The 15520-nt window shown below is 42.4% G+C and overlaps 1 protein-coding gene across 2 annotated transcripts in view; it reads left to right on the forward strand.

Annotated features, from left to right (window-relative positions):
- ndc80 (NDC80 kinetochore complex component) overlaps window positions 1–15520 on the forward strand; it is a 140787-nt gene that overhangs the window by 92389 nt on the left and 32878 nt on the right. For both annotated transcript variants that reach the window (XM_078555525.1, XM_078555526.1), the window contains one exon: window positions 1766–1910. In XM_078555525.1, the coding sequence (XP_078411651.1) occupies window positions 1766–1910 (145 nt within the window). The remainder of the gene's footprint in view (window positions 1–1765; window positions 1911–15520) is intronic.

Below are 15520 nucleotides of genomic sequence, written 5' to 3' on the forward strand. Positions count from 1 at the left end.
TGTTCACAGATTCCGTCATTTCCACATATGAGGACGAATTTTCCCTCGTATGTCTTTAGGTATTCCCGAGCTTTTTTGGGGGCCTTTGAGGGCAGATTTCTCTGCAGCCCCTGCCCCCCCCCCCCCCCCCCCCAAATATCATTTATTGAATGGTGGAGCAGGACTGAGGGGCCAAAATAGCCTACTCCTGCTCCTGTTATTTTTATGCTTATGTCTCCACTGTCTCTTAAATGTGAGATTGCTTGTCAGACATCCATTTCCAGATGAGGCTAAATATGGGGAAGACTGAAGCAATTTCCTTTGTCTCCTCTAGAAACTCTGTTCCCTAGCCACTAACTCCATCCTTCTCCCTGCGGCTGAGTCAGACTGTTTGCTGCCTTGGCGCCATATTTGACTGACCACGTATCCATGCCATCACTAAGATTATCTGTTACCTGTAATATTGCCTGGGCCTGTTCATCTGCTGAAATCCTTATCCATGACTGTACTCTAGACTTCACTATTCCAGCGGACAGTTGGCAGTCTCTCTCATTCCCAGTTAAATAGCACCTCGATTTTAAAATTCTCATTCTTGTTTTCGAATCCCTCCAGCCCTTTCCTATCTCCATAATCTCTTCCAGCTGTTACAGACAGGATTTGTGTGGTCCTTTCCAGACTGTAATCGGGATGTTTGTTACCTTCTGAGCAATTTTATTCACAATTTAAAATATTTAAAATAACATGCTTGTATTGAACATGACATTGCCCCATCACTGTCTCATACTTGTGGCTATTCCGATTCTGACCAATTGAATAGCCCCCATTTTTAATCTGTCCACCTTTGGTGGACATGCCTTCAGCTACCAAGGTCCTAAGCTGTGGAATTTTCTTCCTAAACCTCTCTTCCTCCCTCTCCCCATTTTAGACCGTCTTTAAAACCTACCTCTTTGACAAAACTTTTTGTCACCTCTGCAGTCTCTGTGGCTCAGTGTCAAATTTTGTTTAATCACATTCCAGGAGATGTTTTCTTACATTGAAAGAGCCACATAAATACAGGTAATGTTTTTTTCTCTCCGCCTCAGTCCTGCTCTTTTGCTCTTCACCAACCACCTGGTCACTCATCCTCTCAATCCCCAACCTTGGTCGCTCCCCATCTCATTGTTCTGAAGTTTTGACAAGGCTTATGTGGGGTGTCAAGAGCTGGGAGCTAAATCTTGCTGCATAGGTGTGGAAGGCGAGGCCTGAAATTTGTTTGGATTGGGGTGGAGAGGGTAGGGGTTGCAACACTCATGCCATTCAGAAGAGGGATTTGGGGCAGCGGTTGTGTTCAGTCACTTGGTGAGGTTGAAACCCATTTTGTCTGTGGTGTCATGGTACAGGCATCATGGTTTTTAGACCATTGGCCATTAGTTACTCTTGCAGTGGAGCCTTCAGGTCCAATATCATTGGAATTAATTATGCACTTCGTATGGTGATGCCCACGATGCGCAGGATACCATGTTTCCAAAGATAACCTCAATGCACTGCATTCTAGTAACACAAAGCAAAATACTGACGCTTTTCCTGCCTCATAGTCCAAGTTCAGTAATGTACACTTCCCAAGGCGGTGTACATTCACAAGGAACTAAACAATGCTTACATTCATTTATTTTAAAAATCCATTACTGATAGAAAATATTGCCCTGTTGTTAGATGTGTGGGTAAAAGTTGAGCCCTAAAAAGCGAAGAAACCCATAGCTGGCGCATAGTGGGGGAATTTCTTCATTAACTCGACTTTTGATTTCAGGACAGGGTTCAGGCACTGGAGAAAACCAGAGGAAGTTTGCAAAAGGACCAACAGAAATACAAGAAATATCTCGAAGAAATGGAGCAGCACAAAACTCTTCTGGAGCAGAAAGCAAAAGGGGTCAAAGATGAAATCGAGTCTGCAGGTATTTATCTCCATATTTTCGACTTGGATTGTGGAGAGAAAGGAGAAGCTGTTGAACAATTTTGATCGTAAAATAACGTATCTCCACTGCAGAATAATTAGTAACACATTTACGATGGTTTCCAACACACTGAAAACTCTATCACAATTTTAAAGTTAACTCATTTGAGGTATCTTAATGAGATAATTGTAGGGTTCCAAAAATAATTGCAAAATAACTTGTATTATAAGTTGGCTTTTTCCTTTTTTGTATTGGTCATATTTCAGAGCCATTAAGGCACAGGAGGAGACCATTCAGCCCACTGAGTCCACGCCTGTGCAGAGCAATCCAATCAGTCCCATTCACCTGCTTGATTCCCAGAGCCCTGTAAGTTTATTTCACTCAAGTGCCCATCCAGTTTTCTTTTGAAAGTATTCACCTCTGCTTCCACTACATTTTTAGAGTGTTTCAGGTCATTACCACTCATTGTGTAAAAAAAAAATGCTCTTGCTCACATTTTCCCCCCACCTTTTGCCCAAAGCCTTAAATCTGTGTTCCCTAGCCCTTACCCCATTAGCTAAGGGGAACAGCTTTTCTTTGTCTACATTAGATAAACCTGTCATAATCTTTTCTACACCTTTATCAAATCTCCCCATAGCCTCCTTTGCTCGAAGAACAGCCCCAGCTTCTCAATCCCAAACCTGTAATTAGAGGACTGTTTAAGAAGGCGGCTTACTACCACCTTCTCAAGGGCAATTGTGAATTGCATCAAATGCTAGCCTTGCCAGCAATGCCCACTTCCCATAAAAGAATATATATATATTTTTTAAAATCCCTCGTCTCTGAAACCATTCTGGTAAATCTCCTATGTATCATCTCAGAGACCTTAACGCCATTCCTGGAGTGTGGCCAAAACTGGACACTATTCTCTCATTGTGACCTTTTATAGGAGAGCTTTATATAGGTTCAGCATAACTTCCCAGCTTTTGTACTTGACATCTTTATTTATGAAGCTCAAGATCCCATATGCTTTGCAAACTGCTCTCTCTATGTTCTGCCATTTTCAAAGACCTATGCACTTGAACCCCAAGTCCCTCTGACACGTTCACTTTTTAGAACTGCAATTTAATCTATAATGCCTCTCTATTTTCCTTCTGCCAAAATGCATCACCTCACACTTTTCTGTATGAAATTCCATGCCCGTTCTGCTAGCCGATGTCCTGTTCCATTAGACATGCTCTCAAAACTTTCTGTCTTGCACTCATCAGGACAGATTCCCAAGAATACCAGTTGTAAAGGGAACAACAACTTATGTTGCATGAGAAGAGGGAGCTGATTGGTTGGCAAGTGGGTTCTAGTTGAGGCATTGCCATGGAGAATGTTCCAAGGAACAGTTAACTGCCAAGCTTCTGATCAAATTCAAACCATGCAGGTCAATGCTGATTGGTCAAGGCATTGCCATGGGAAATGAAACAGGGAATGGCTGTCCCCCAAGCTTTTGTTTAGTTAAAAAAGATATAATCCGTGGACAAGCTCTTTTTGTCTGCAAAGGGCAGGGCCCTGTGTGTGAATATATGTAGCTTCAAGCATGCATAAGTGAACCATACTTGAAACCCGACTGACAGTTTTAAATCGATTCTCTGTGTACTTCTTAGCACAGTCAGGATTGTTTGGCAAGTGCTATCTAATCACGGAATCTCATCTATTGTTGGACACTATGGCCAGAATTTTTAGCTCGGCAGGTGGGTGCGCGGCCGACCCAACCAAGCATGAAATGATGCGCAGTAACAACGGCCGAGTGTGCTGACATCAATGCGCACTTGCACAATAGTTCAGTTGGTGGGCACCGCCAGAGCCGGCAGCGCGCCCGCCGACAATTAAAAGGCCTATTAAGGCCATTAAATAATCAATTGTGCTTAATTTTTCACTGCCCGTTCAACCTAACGGTTGACTGGCAGACGAAAAGGCCAAGTGGCCTTTGCATTTTTTTTGGAAACCTCATCCATGGGCGGAATGAGGTTTCCAAAATCAAATACAAATGAAATAACTTTTAATTTTTAATTAAAAACATGTCCCTGCTCATGTGACAGTCTGTGCCTCAGGGCAATTATTTAGCGCTCTTTCGCGTGCATGCACAAAGTGCGCGCTAGGTCTGCTCGCAGTCCTCCCCCTGCCCGCACAGGCAGTGCTCAGCGCTGCTGCTCGCGTGTCATGCTGGGGAGGGTGGGGGGGAGGGAGGGGGCTTAATTGGCCCGCTCGCAAAAAATCACTGAGTGCTGCTGATCGCGGGTGGCTTCCCGACTGCCCCCGCTAATCCCACACGCCAAGGACAAAATTCTGCCCTATGTTTTGAGTTTTGCAAGCATGGGCTGGTTGGAGACCGTGATTATGTGATTGGACAGCAATTGTCCAATTGATTGTGCAAAGAATTACGCTGAATTTAAGATGATCAGCCGGGCTTGCAGTGCGGCTCACTTACAGAGCCCTGTCCTTTGCCTTTTTCAACTAAACAAAAGTTTGGGGGACAGCCATTCCCTGCTTCATTTGCCTTGGCAATGCCTTGACCAAGTAGAGCTGACCTGCCTGATTTGAATGGAAACAAAAGCTTGGTAGTTAACTGTTCCTTGGTGCATTCTCCACAGCAACGCTCCTATCAATCAGAGCCCACTTGCCAACTAATCAGCACTCTTCACATGCAGTATAAGTTGTTGTTCCCTTTACAATTGGTTTTTTGGAAATTTGCCCTGGTGAGTGCAAGATGAAAAATTCAACAGCATGTCTCTTTTTTTACCCAGCAATACTCAAGTTCTGTACTACCAAACAACTATTTTCTCACAACAAAGCTATTTGAATTGGCCTCAGTATCTGATGATGCTGATCAACTTGTGTAGCAGTGAGAAGTGCCATTCGACCCAATTAGTCTAAGCTGGTGTCTATGCTCCATATAAATCATCTGCTCTAATCACCTCTTTCCACCCTGCCCCCATTTCCCTTCTTCTGTTAAAGCATCTGACCGCCATAGAAATGTCCAAGCTATCTACTTCAAAGACTCCGTGTGGCAGCATGTTCCACATTGTCACACCTCTGTGTTAAAAAACATCCTGCTTTTTGATATTAACTGGCTGAGTAAAATACCTTCTCTTATTGACTGTTTTCATTTAGAAGAAAATTTGGGCCTGAAATTCCAGTTGGGCCTATGGGCCTTGACGATGGTCAGAGGGAGGTGAAAGCAGGTTTTACTCTGATTACATCCTGTTTTTTAAGTTCTAACCACTTCCTAAGGGGGGCCTCCCAGAAGTTGGTGTGAATCCTATCAAAATTTTCTGAAAAACCAAACCTTTAAAAGCAGCATCTTCTTGTATCATTCTGGAATGAGGAACTTTTAAACTTTAATTTTCAGCTTCTGGGAAGGCTCTGCTCTGGTGCTTTTGTCCTCTGTGACCTTCTACTGACACATTGGGGTGAGTGCTAGTGACCTTACTCAACTGTGCTGAAGACATGCCCCCACAAATATAGCTTGTGGTGGGGGTTGGGGGTGGGATAGAACATAAGAACATAAGAAATAGGAACAGGAATAGACCATTCAGCCCCTCGAGCCTGCTCTGCCATTCGTAGAAACATAGACATAGAAACCAGGAGCAGGAGTAGGCCATTCGGCCTTTCGAGCCTGCTCCGCAATTCATTATGATCATGGCTGATCATCCAATTCAATAGCTGCTCCCGCTTTCTCCCCATACCCTTGGACCCCTTTCACTCCAAGAGCCATATCTAACTCCTTGAAAGCATACAATGTTTTGGTCTTAACTACTTTTTGTGGTAACGAATTCCACAGGCTCACCACTCTCTGGGTGAAGAAATTTCTCCTCATCTCAGTCCTAAATGGTCTACCCCATACCCTCAGACTGTGACCCCTGGTTCTGGACTCCGCCACCATTGGGAACATCCTTCCTGCATCTACCCTGTCAAGTCCTGTTAGAATTTTTTAGGTTTCTATGAGATCCCCCCTCATTCTTCTGAACTCCAGCGAATATAAACATAATCGACTCAATTTCTCCTCATATGTCAGTCCCACCATCCCAGGAATCAGTCTGGTAAACCTTTGCTGCACTCCCTCTATAGCAAGTACATCCTTCCTCAGATAAGGAGACCAAAACTGCAAACACTATTCCAGGTGTGGTCTCACCAAGGCCCTGAGCAAGACATCCCTGTTCCTGTACTCGAATCCTCTGGCTATGAAGGCCAACATACCATTTGCCTTCTTTACTGCCTGCTGCACCTGCATGCTTATCTTCAGCGACTGGTGTACAAGGACACCCAGGTCTCGTTGCACATTCTCCTCTCTCAATTTATAGCCATTCAGATAATCTGCCTTCCTGTTTTTGCTACCAAAATGGATAACCTCCCATTTATCCACATTATAATGCATCTGCCATGCATTTGCCCACTCACTCAGCTTGTCCAAATCACGCTGAAGCATCTCTGCATCCTCACAGCTCACCCTCCCACCCAGCTTTGTGTCATCTGCAAATTTGGAGATATTACATTTAATTCCCTCATCTAAATCATTAATATATATATTGTGAATAACTGGGGTCCCAGCACCGATCCCGGCAGTACTCCACTAGTCACTGCCTGCCATTCGGAAAAAGATCCGTTTATTCCTACTCTTTGTTTCCTGTCTGCCAACCAGGTTTCTATCCATCTCAATACACTACCCCCAACCCCATGCGCTTCAATTTTACATGCCAATCTCTTATGTGGAACTTTGTTGAAAGCCTTCTGAAAGTCCAAATAAACCACATCCACTGGCTCCCCCTCATCAACTCTACTAGTTGCATCCTCAAAAAAATTCCAGTAGATTTGTCAAGCATGATTTCCCTTTCATAAATCCACGATGACTCTGCCCGATTCTGCCACTGTTTTCCACGTGCTCAGCCATTAAATCTTTTATAATGGACTCTAAAATTTTCCCCACTACAAACGTCAGGCTGACTGGTCTATAATTCCTTGTTTTCTCTCTACCTCTCTTTTAATAGTGGGGTTACATTAGCTACCCTCCAATCTGTAGGAACTGTTCCAGAGTCTATAGAATCTCGGAAGTTGGCCACCAATGCATCCACTATTTCTAGGGCCACTTCCTTAAGTACTCTGGGATGTAGATTATCAGGCCCTGGGGATTTATCGGCCTTCAATCCCATCAATTTCTCCAACACCATTTCCCTACTAATACTGATTTCTTTCAGCTCCTCCCTCTCACTAAACCCTGTGTTCCCTAACATTTCTGGTATATTATTTATGTCCTCCTTTGTGAAGACAGAACCAAAGTATGTATTTAGTTGGTCAACCATTTCTTTGTGCCCCATTATAAATTCCCTTGTTTCTGACTGTAAGGGACCTACATTTGTCTTCACCAATCTTTTTCTCTTCACATACCTATAGAAACTTTTACAGTCAGTTTTTATGTTCCCTGCAAGCTTACTCTCGTACTCTATTTTCCCCTTCTTAATCAATCCCTTGGTCCTCCTTTGCTGAATTCTAAACTGCTCTCAATCCTCAGATCTGTTGTTTGTTCTGGCCAATTTGTATGCCTCTTCCTTGCATCTAATACTATCTCTAATTTCCCTTGTAAGCCATGGTTTGGCCACCTTTCCTGTTTTACTTTTGCGCCAGACAGGAATAAACAATTGTTGCAGTTCACCCATGTGCTCTTTGAATGTTTGCCATTGCCTATCCACCGTCATCCCTTTAAGTAATGTTTCCCAATCCATCATAGCCAACTCATGCCTCCTGCCATCGTAGTTTCCTTTATTAAGATTCAGGACCCAAGTCTCAGAATCAACTACGTCACTCTCCATCTTGATGAAGAATTCTATCATATTATGGTCGCTCATCCCCAAGAGGCCTCGCACAACTAGATTGCCAATTATTCCTTTCTCATTACACAATACCCAGTCGAGGATGGCCTGTTCTCTCGTTGATTCCTCAAATGTATTGGTCCAAAAAAAATCCCGTACACACTCCAGGAATTCCTCCTCTATGGTATTGTTAACCAATTGGTTAAACATGATTTTCTTTGCACAAAACCATACTGGCTCTTCCTAATTGCCTTGAGCTCTTCTAAGTGCCCAGCTATAACCTCCTTAATGATCGATTCTAATAGCTTCCCCACGACTGTCGTCAAGCTAACTGGCCTATAATTTCCTGTTTTCTGCCTCCCTCCCTTCTTGAATAGAATAGAGGGGTTATATTTGCTACTTTCCAAACTGATGGAGCCTTTCCAGCGAAATTTGAAAAATTAATACAGGCGCATCAACTGCTTCATTAGCCACCTCTCTTAAGACCCTAGCATATAGTCCATCGGAACCCAGAGACTTGCCAGCCTGCAGCTCCATTAATTTTCTCAGTACCGTTTCCCCGGTGGTTTCAACTTCACCAAGTTCCTTTCTCATGTTCACCTCCTGATTTGCAGCTACTACTGGAATGCTTTTGGCATCCTCTATCATGAACACAGAAGCAAAATATTTGTTCATTTCTTTAAATACCTATAGAAACTCTTGCTATCCATTTTTACATTTCTAGCTAGCTTCCTCTCATACTCTAATTTCTTCCTCCTGATTAACCTTTTGTCATTCTCTTCCGTTCTTTATATTCTCTCCAATCATCTGTCCTGCCACTCATCTTTGCAGAGTTGTATGCTTTTCCCTTAAGTTTGATGCGTTCCCGAACATCTCTAGTTAACCATGGATGGTGGGTCCTCCCCTTAGAATTTTTCTTTATAGTAGGAATGTACTTATTCTGAATACTCTGAAATATCCCCTTAAACGTCTGCCACTGCTACTGTTTGGGAGCCTGTAGACCACTCCCACTAATGACTTTTTCCCCCTACTATTCCTCATCTCCACCCAAACTGATTCTGCATCCTGATCTCCAGAACCAAGGTCCCCTCTAACTATTGCACCAATATCCTCTTTGATTAACAGTGCTACCCCATCACCTTTACCTAGCTTCCTATTCTTGAATGTCATGTACCCTTCAATATTAAGGACCCAATCTTTGTCGTCCTGCAGCCACGTCTCTGTAATTGCTATCAGATCATATTTATTTACTTCAATGTGGGCCATCAATTCACTTACTTTGTTATGAATGCTACGTGCATTCAGATAGAGAGCCTTCAGTTTTGTCTTTTTGTTACCGTTGTAACATCTAGTCTTGACTGTTGTTGTATTCTTAGGTTTTTCTCTCTGTCCCTTCCTGCCGTTCTCTGATCCACATTTCTCATATTACTATTTTGCTCTCTTACCTTGACTCTACACCATGAATTGCTACCTCTACCCAAGCTTGATCCCTCACTCCTCTTGTTTAGTATAAAGTCCTCTCTACTTTCCTGGTTATGCGATTTGTGAGGACACTTGTCCCAGCATGGTTCAGGTGTAAACCATCCCAATGGTACAGCCCCCACTTTCCGCAATACTGATGCCAGTGCCCCACAAACTGGAACCCAATTCTCCCATGCCAGTCTTTGAGCCATTCCTTTGCGCCTCTAATCTTATTTGCCCCATGCTAATTTACACATGGCTCAGGTAATAATCTGGAGATTATTACCTTTGAGGTTCTGCTTCTTAATTTGGTACCTAGCTGCTCGTACTGACTTTGCAGAACCTCTATCATAGTTCTACCTACATGGTATCTACATGGACCACGACAACTGGATCCTCCCCCTGCCACTGCAAGTTCCTCTCTAGCCCTGAGCAGATGTCCTGAATCCTGGCATCGAGCAGGCAATATAGCCATCTGGACTCTCGCTCTGCTATACTACCCTATACCACCACTACATTCCTTTTTGCTCCCCCTGCTTGAACGGCTTTCTGTACCACAGTGCCATGACCAGCCAGCTCACCCACTTTGCTGACTTCGCTTTCACCCACACAGTTTGTGAGCACTTCAAACCTATTTGACAGTTGCAAAGCCTGAGGTCCTTCGGTCTACTGTCTGCTCAGTCCCATTACCTGCCTCACTGGCAGTCACATCCTCCTGTCCCTCACTGCTGACCAGAACAGATGACCCTCTTCTAAGAGGTGTGACTGTCTTCTGGACAAAGAATCCAGGTATTTCTCCCCCTCCCTTATGTTGCGCAGTGTCTGCATTTCGGCTTCCAGATCAATAATCCTGATCTGGAATTCCTCAAGCTGCTTACACTTCCTGCTGACGTGTTTGTCATGGATCGCCTTGACGCCCAAAAGATTTCACATCTCTCAGCTGCAACATAACACCTGTCCTGCCATTCTAACTTATGTTATTTAGTTAACTTACTTCAATTACTTTCTTCCTATCTATGCTACAATTTATTGAATACTAGCACCACTGATAACTGACTTAATGACTACAAGGTGTGTGTTTTAGATGTTTGTTTAAATTTTTTTTATTGCGTTTTTTTATCTGTATTTGATTTTAATTTTAAAATTTTAGTTTATTGTTTTAAAATTTTAGCTTCTTTCATTTATAGATCTACCTTAACTTGTCTGTCCTAAGCTTTGTCTTCTCACACACTGTCCCTCAGACACTTACAGCCAATCAGCTTACTAGCTTCCTCTGATGTCACAGCTGCTTTTTTCCTTTTTCCCGTACTGCAGCTTCCCAGCAGCTGAAACAGTGAAACCGCGCACTGCTCAGCTCCCGACTGTCTCCCGCAGGTCTGCTCCACTCCACTCCGACTCCCAACAAGGCACTAAAGGTACCCAAAATTAAGTCCCCACTGCTCTCCACGCCCTTTTTAAACTGAAGTCTCTCCCGCTCTCCGTGCCCTTTTGAAACTCTTCGTGCCCGTTTCAAACCCTCTTGTTTCAGTGGGCATGCTGACCCTATAGATTTTAAAAGACCAGTCTTTTTTTAATTATTATTCAGTTACAGGATATGGATGTTGCTGCCTAGGCCAGCATTTATTGCCCTTGAGAAGGTGGTGGTGAGCTGCTGCCTTGAACCGCTGCAGTCCATGTGGCGTAGGTGCTGAAAGGGAGGGAGTTCCAGGATTTTGACCCAGCGACAGTGAAGGAACAGTGGCATAGTTCCAAATCAGGATGGGTGTGTGTCTTGGAGTTGGACTTGCAGGTGGTGTTATTCCCATGCATCTGCTGCTCTTGTCCTAAGTGGTAGAGGTTGTGGGTTGGAAAAGTGCCGTTGAAGGAGCCTTGGCAAGTTGCTGCAGTGCATCTTGCAGATGGTAGACACTGCTGGTGTGAATGTTGAAAGTGGTGGATGGGATGCCAATTAGGCAGGCTACTTTGTCCTGAATTGTATCGAGCTTCTTGAGTGTTGTTGGAGCTGCACTCATCTAGCCAAGCGGAGAGTATTCCATCACACTCCTGACTTGTGCCTTGTAGATGGTGGACAGGCTTTGGGGAGTCAGGAGGTGAGTTACTCGCCACAGGATTCCTGGTCTGTGGTGTGCTTTTGTAGCCATAGTACTTATATGGCTAGTCCAGTTTGGTTTCTGGTCAATGGTAATCCACAGGATGTTGAGAGTGGTGATGGTAATGCTGTTGAATGTCAACGGGTGATGATTAGATTCTCTCTTGTTGGAGATGGTAATTGCCTGGCACTTTTGTGGCGCAAATGTTACTTGCCATTTAATGTCCCAAAAGATGTGCTGAGAGCAATCTAAATCACAAAACAACATTCATCCAGTAGGATCCTAATGTCTACCTCCAATATGTCATTGCAGACTCCAATTAAAGAATACCACTTTTGTCTTAAGTGACCTATCCAGAAATCATCCTTCGATGTGGAAAAGAATTTCCTAAACTTAAAACGATATTTCACTTTGAATCCATAGCCCCTTGTTCTCCACTTACAATTCAGCTTAAAGTAATATTTTGGGTTTACTGCTTTGCTTCCCATCGCAATCTTTCATATCTCTAACATCATCTATCAGATAATTACCTTCTGGTCTGAAAAGCCCAGGTTTCTCCAACCTTTCCTTGTAACTCAAGACTGACAATAGGATCAGAATCGTCACTCTTTCCTGCAGTGTCTCTCGTACTTGAATGTATTCCTTGTTTCTTTGTGAGCAGATGTAGTAGAACTGAGGTGCCGCATGACCAGAGCCTTATGGGGTAAGATCACGGCCTTTTCTTACTCATGTTCTACTGTATGGCAATGTAGTTCAACTCTCCCTGTTTTTATTAATGACCCTTCTGCATTTATTGGACACACTGAGCTTATTTAGATTGCTCAGACTCGTTCTGTTTTACCCATGGCTGCTCACCTCACCTCGCCTGACTCCCCAAAGCCAACCCACCATCAACAAGGCAAAAGTCAGGAGTGTGATGGAATACTCTTCACTTGCCTGGATGAGTGAGGCTGCAACAACTCAAGAAACTGAATATCATGAGGACAAAGCAGCCTGCTTGATCGGCACTTCATCCACCACTTCACTCCCTCTGCTACCGATGCACAGTGGCAGCAGTGTGTACCATCTACAAGATGTGCTGCAGCAACTCGCCAAGGCTTCTTTGACCGTGTACTTCAAACCCACAATCTCTACCACCAAGAAGAACAGGAATAGAAGATGAATAGGAACGCACCATCTACCAGTTCTCTCCAAGTCGCACACTGTTCTGACTTGGAAATATATTGTCATTCCTCCGCTGTCGTTGCAGCAAAATCCTGGAACTCTCTTCAATACAGCAGTGTGGGTGTACCTACACTGGATGGGCTGCAGTGATTGAAGAAGACATCTCACCACCTTCACCTCAACAGCAATTAGGGATGGGCAATAAATGCTGGTCTTGCCAGTGATGCTCACGTTCCATCAATTAATTTTAAAAACTCAGTTGTGAAATCATACAGTTTGGAAGAAGACTATTCAGCCCATTTTGTCTGCTGGCTTTTTGAAAGAGCTATTGAATTACTTCCATCCTTGCATCTTTCCTTGCATTTTTTCCCATAGACTTTAAACAGACACCAGGCAAAGCACATTTGACCTTACAAATTCAAAATGAGGCCCTTGCAATTTGTTTCCTTTGCTGCCCTACAGTGGTAGGGCTTACAGGCAGCATTCCTCTGACACGCACAAAACTCTTTTTCTTTATATACCAAGCCTTCCCTTTGAATGCAAATTCTCTTTGTATCACTAGGCTCTTTGAACTGAGGCTCTTCTAACAATAAAACCGCTTTCATAGTACCAATTTTATTAGTAATATAAACATATTGCTTGGTGTTTCCTCGCTAGGTGCAAGATTTCACCCTCGGTCTTTGAATGGTTTATTCAACAAAATGCAAACGTACTCTTTACCTTAACTTTCTTACTGTTTAACATCTCAAAACTATTAGACATAAAAGCACCCAGACTAGTTGGCTTTAACCCAGTTAAGACACACAGACTCATACCCACAGACACAGATCCTACTACAAGTCCAATTTAAAATAATTTCTAATAACATTATATACATTAATATCTTCATGACGGTTCTGATGATTATGCTGAATGTTATGGTTTCTGAGAGCTGAGCTTTCTGCACGTTGGGATAACTTACTATTTAGTATTCAGCTCTTGTCACTTCAGATCAGTACCAAGATTCTCAGAACATGTGACATTGCTGTTTGCCAGCTCCTGCAGTTAGCTGTGAGATGTTCGTAGTAGTTGACAGTAATTATATCATTTTATTTGCCCTTGTATTACTTTTCCTGTTCATCCTAATTTGCTTGCCATTTCAGTTTGCTACACAAATTGATGTTTGGTAATCTTGAATCATCCCTGTAAATGACAACCTGATCAGCATAACTGTGTTCTCATCAGTATTACCACAACACAGATAGTTTTGATGCATTTAAGGATATCTCACTTGCTAATTTGTCCTGCTATTAAATACACACAAAAGGCAGCAAGATTTGCAAGAAAAGCCTATCTGGACAACATAGCAGTTGCTTTTGATTTTTCTTCTGAAATTCATTTCCAGCTTCCAAGGGTAATTGAGCGTGAATCCTACATTTTAATTCAGCTTTTCAACTGTGACCATCTACATTCCACAAGCCACTCATCTGCATTCCCAGCAGCATGTTTCATATAGTATTTAATCGTCTGTGTCCTTATTCTTACTGAAGACAATCTTTGTCTATATAGTTTATTGAAAAGTTTAACTGGCAGAGCATTGATGCTTTGTGAGTGAGGGTAGTTGCTAATTTTGTAGTTATGCTCTGTGATTACAATTTTTTGATACACTAATGTCTACATTATTAATGCCTTTCATGATTTTTTTAAAGATCTAAATTGTAACATCACTCAATCTTTCTGCAATCGTAAAGAAATTTCAGTTCAGTTATTTATATCAATAGTGTGCAGCTGTTCGGAAGTAATGCAAGATAAAGGAGAAAACCTGCACATTTCTGATGAGCACCCTTTTCTGCATTAAAGGCATAGATGCAAGTTGTTCTTGAGTAGAGTGATGGATTTGAATTGCTCCCTTTGTACCGAGGTGTTCTGCTAAAAGGCAAACAAAACTAGTCAGAGCAGTGTTTGTAAAACTTTGACACTAAAAGATTTATGAATGAGTTTTCAAGGTTCTGTTGTTAATATGGACTTCACCCTGTATTACTGCACTGCTGAAATGTTATGGTCACTGGTGATTTTATACAAATGCATTAGCCCACATTCTTGATGCTAATAGAAGGTAAACAAAGGGAAAACAAATGTTTCTACCCTTTTGAAATCTAATAATTCCACCCATTTGGAGCATTTGCATTTCACTACAGATCATAATACTTGATTCTTTGTCACAAAAATGTTTTCAGACGTTTTTTGTCTTCCGCCACACTCATTCTTTCACTTTGAGTGTATATCTATTTACCTTTTAAAAGTTATTATTAAATTTTCCATCACCCTTTCAGACAATGCATTCCAGGTCACACTCTGCATGAAAAAATAATCTTCATCTCTCTTCTGGTTCTTTTGCCAATTGTCTTAAACCTTTTTCTTCTGGTTACTGGCCCTTCTACTGGAAACCGTATTCATGGAGTAGGGACGTTGCTTGTTTCCCTACTTAAATGCAGTGCTTTACACTTACCCGTTACATATTTTGTAATTTCTGAGCTGCTGCTTCCGATTCCACTGCCCCTCCTAATTTGGTCACATTTGACTGCTTTCTACTGCGTTTCTGAAACCTCTGATGCAAATTAAAAACACTAGTAATTCCAAGGCTGAGTTCTGAGGCACCCCTAAAAAGCATTTTTAGAAGTTAAGATGAAAACACATTATAGGGTTCTCCATAGTCCATTTGAGCTATCACTTCCTAATCAGGTGAGATTCCCTGCTGAATTAATGTTGACTGTTTTTTGCTAGGTTATTTTGCAGGCTAATCCATTCCATGGAATGCAAATCAGATGCCTGTGAATTATTTCATGTAGAGCAATGATAGAATTAGTGACAAGTCTGCAATGTAGTTTTACATTCTCATGCTTTTGTGATTTAGATGGTGAAGTTCTCCTATTGGTGTCATTTTTGCTCAGTAACACTGCCACTTAGATTGGAATAGATCGAATGAAAGAACATTAATGAGCAACTGGGTTTAAGTGCCATTTCAGGACTTGAACACTTAAACTTAGCTGACATATCAGTGAGTGCTGCTCTGTATGTGATG

Source organism: Cetorhinus maximus, chromosome 13 (genome assembly GCF_964194155.1).
Source record: "Cetorhinus maximus chromosome 13, sCetMax3.hap1.1, whole genome shotgun sequence".
Lineage (NCBI taxonomy): Eukaryota > Metazoa > Chordata > Chondrichthyes > Lamniformes > Cetorhinidae > Cetorhinus > Cetorhinus maximus.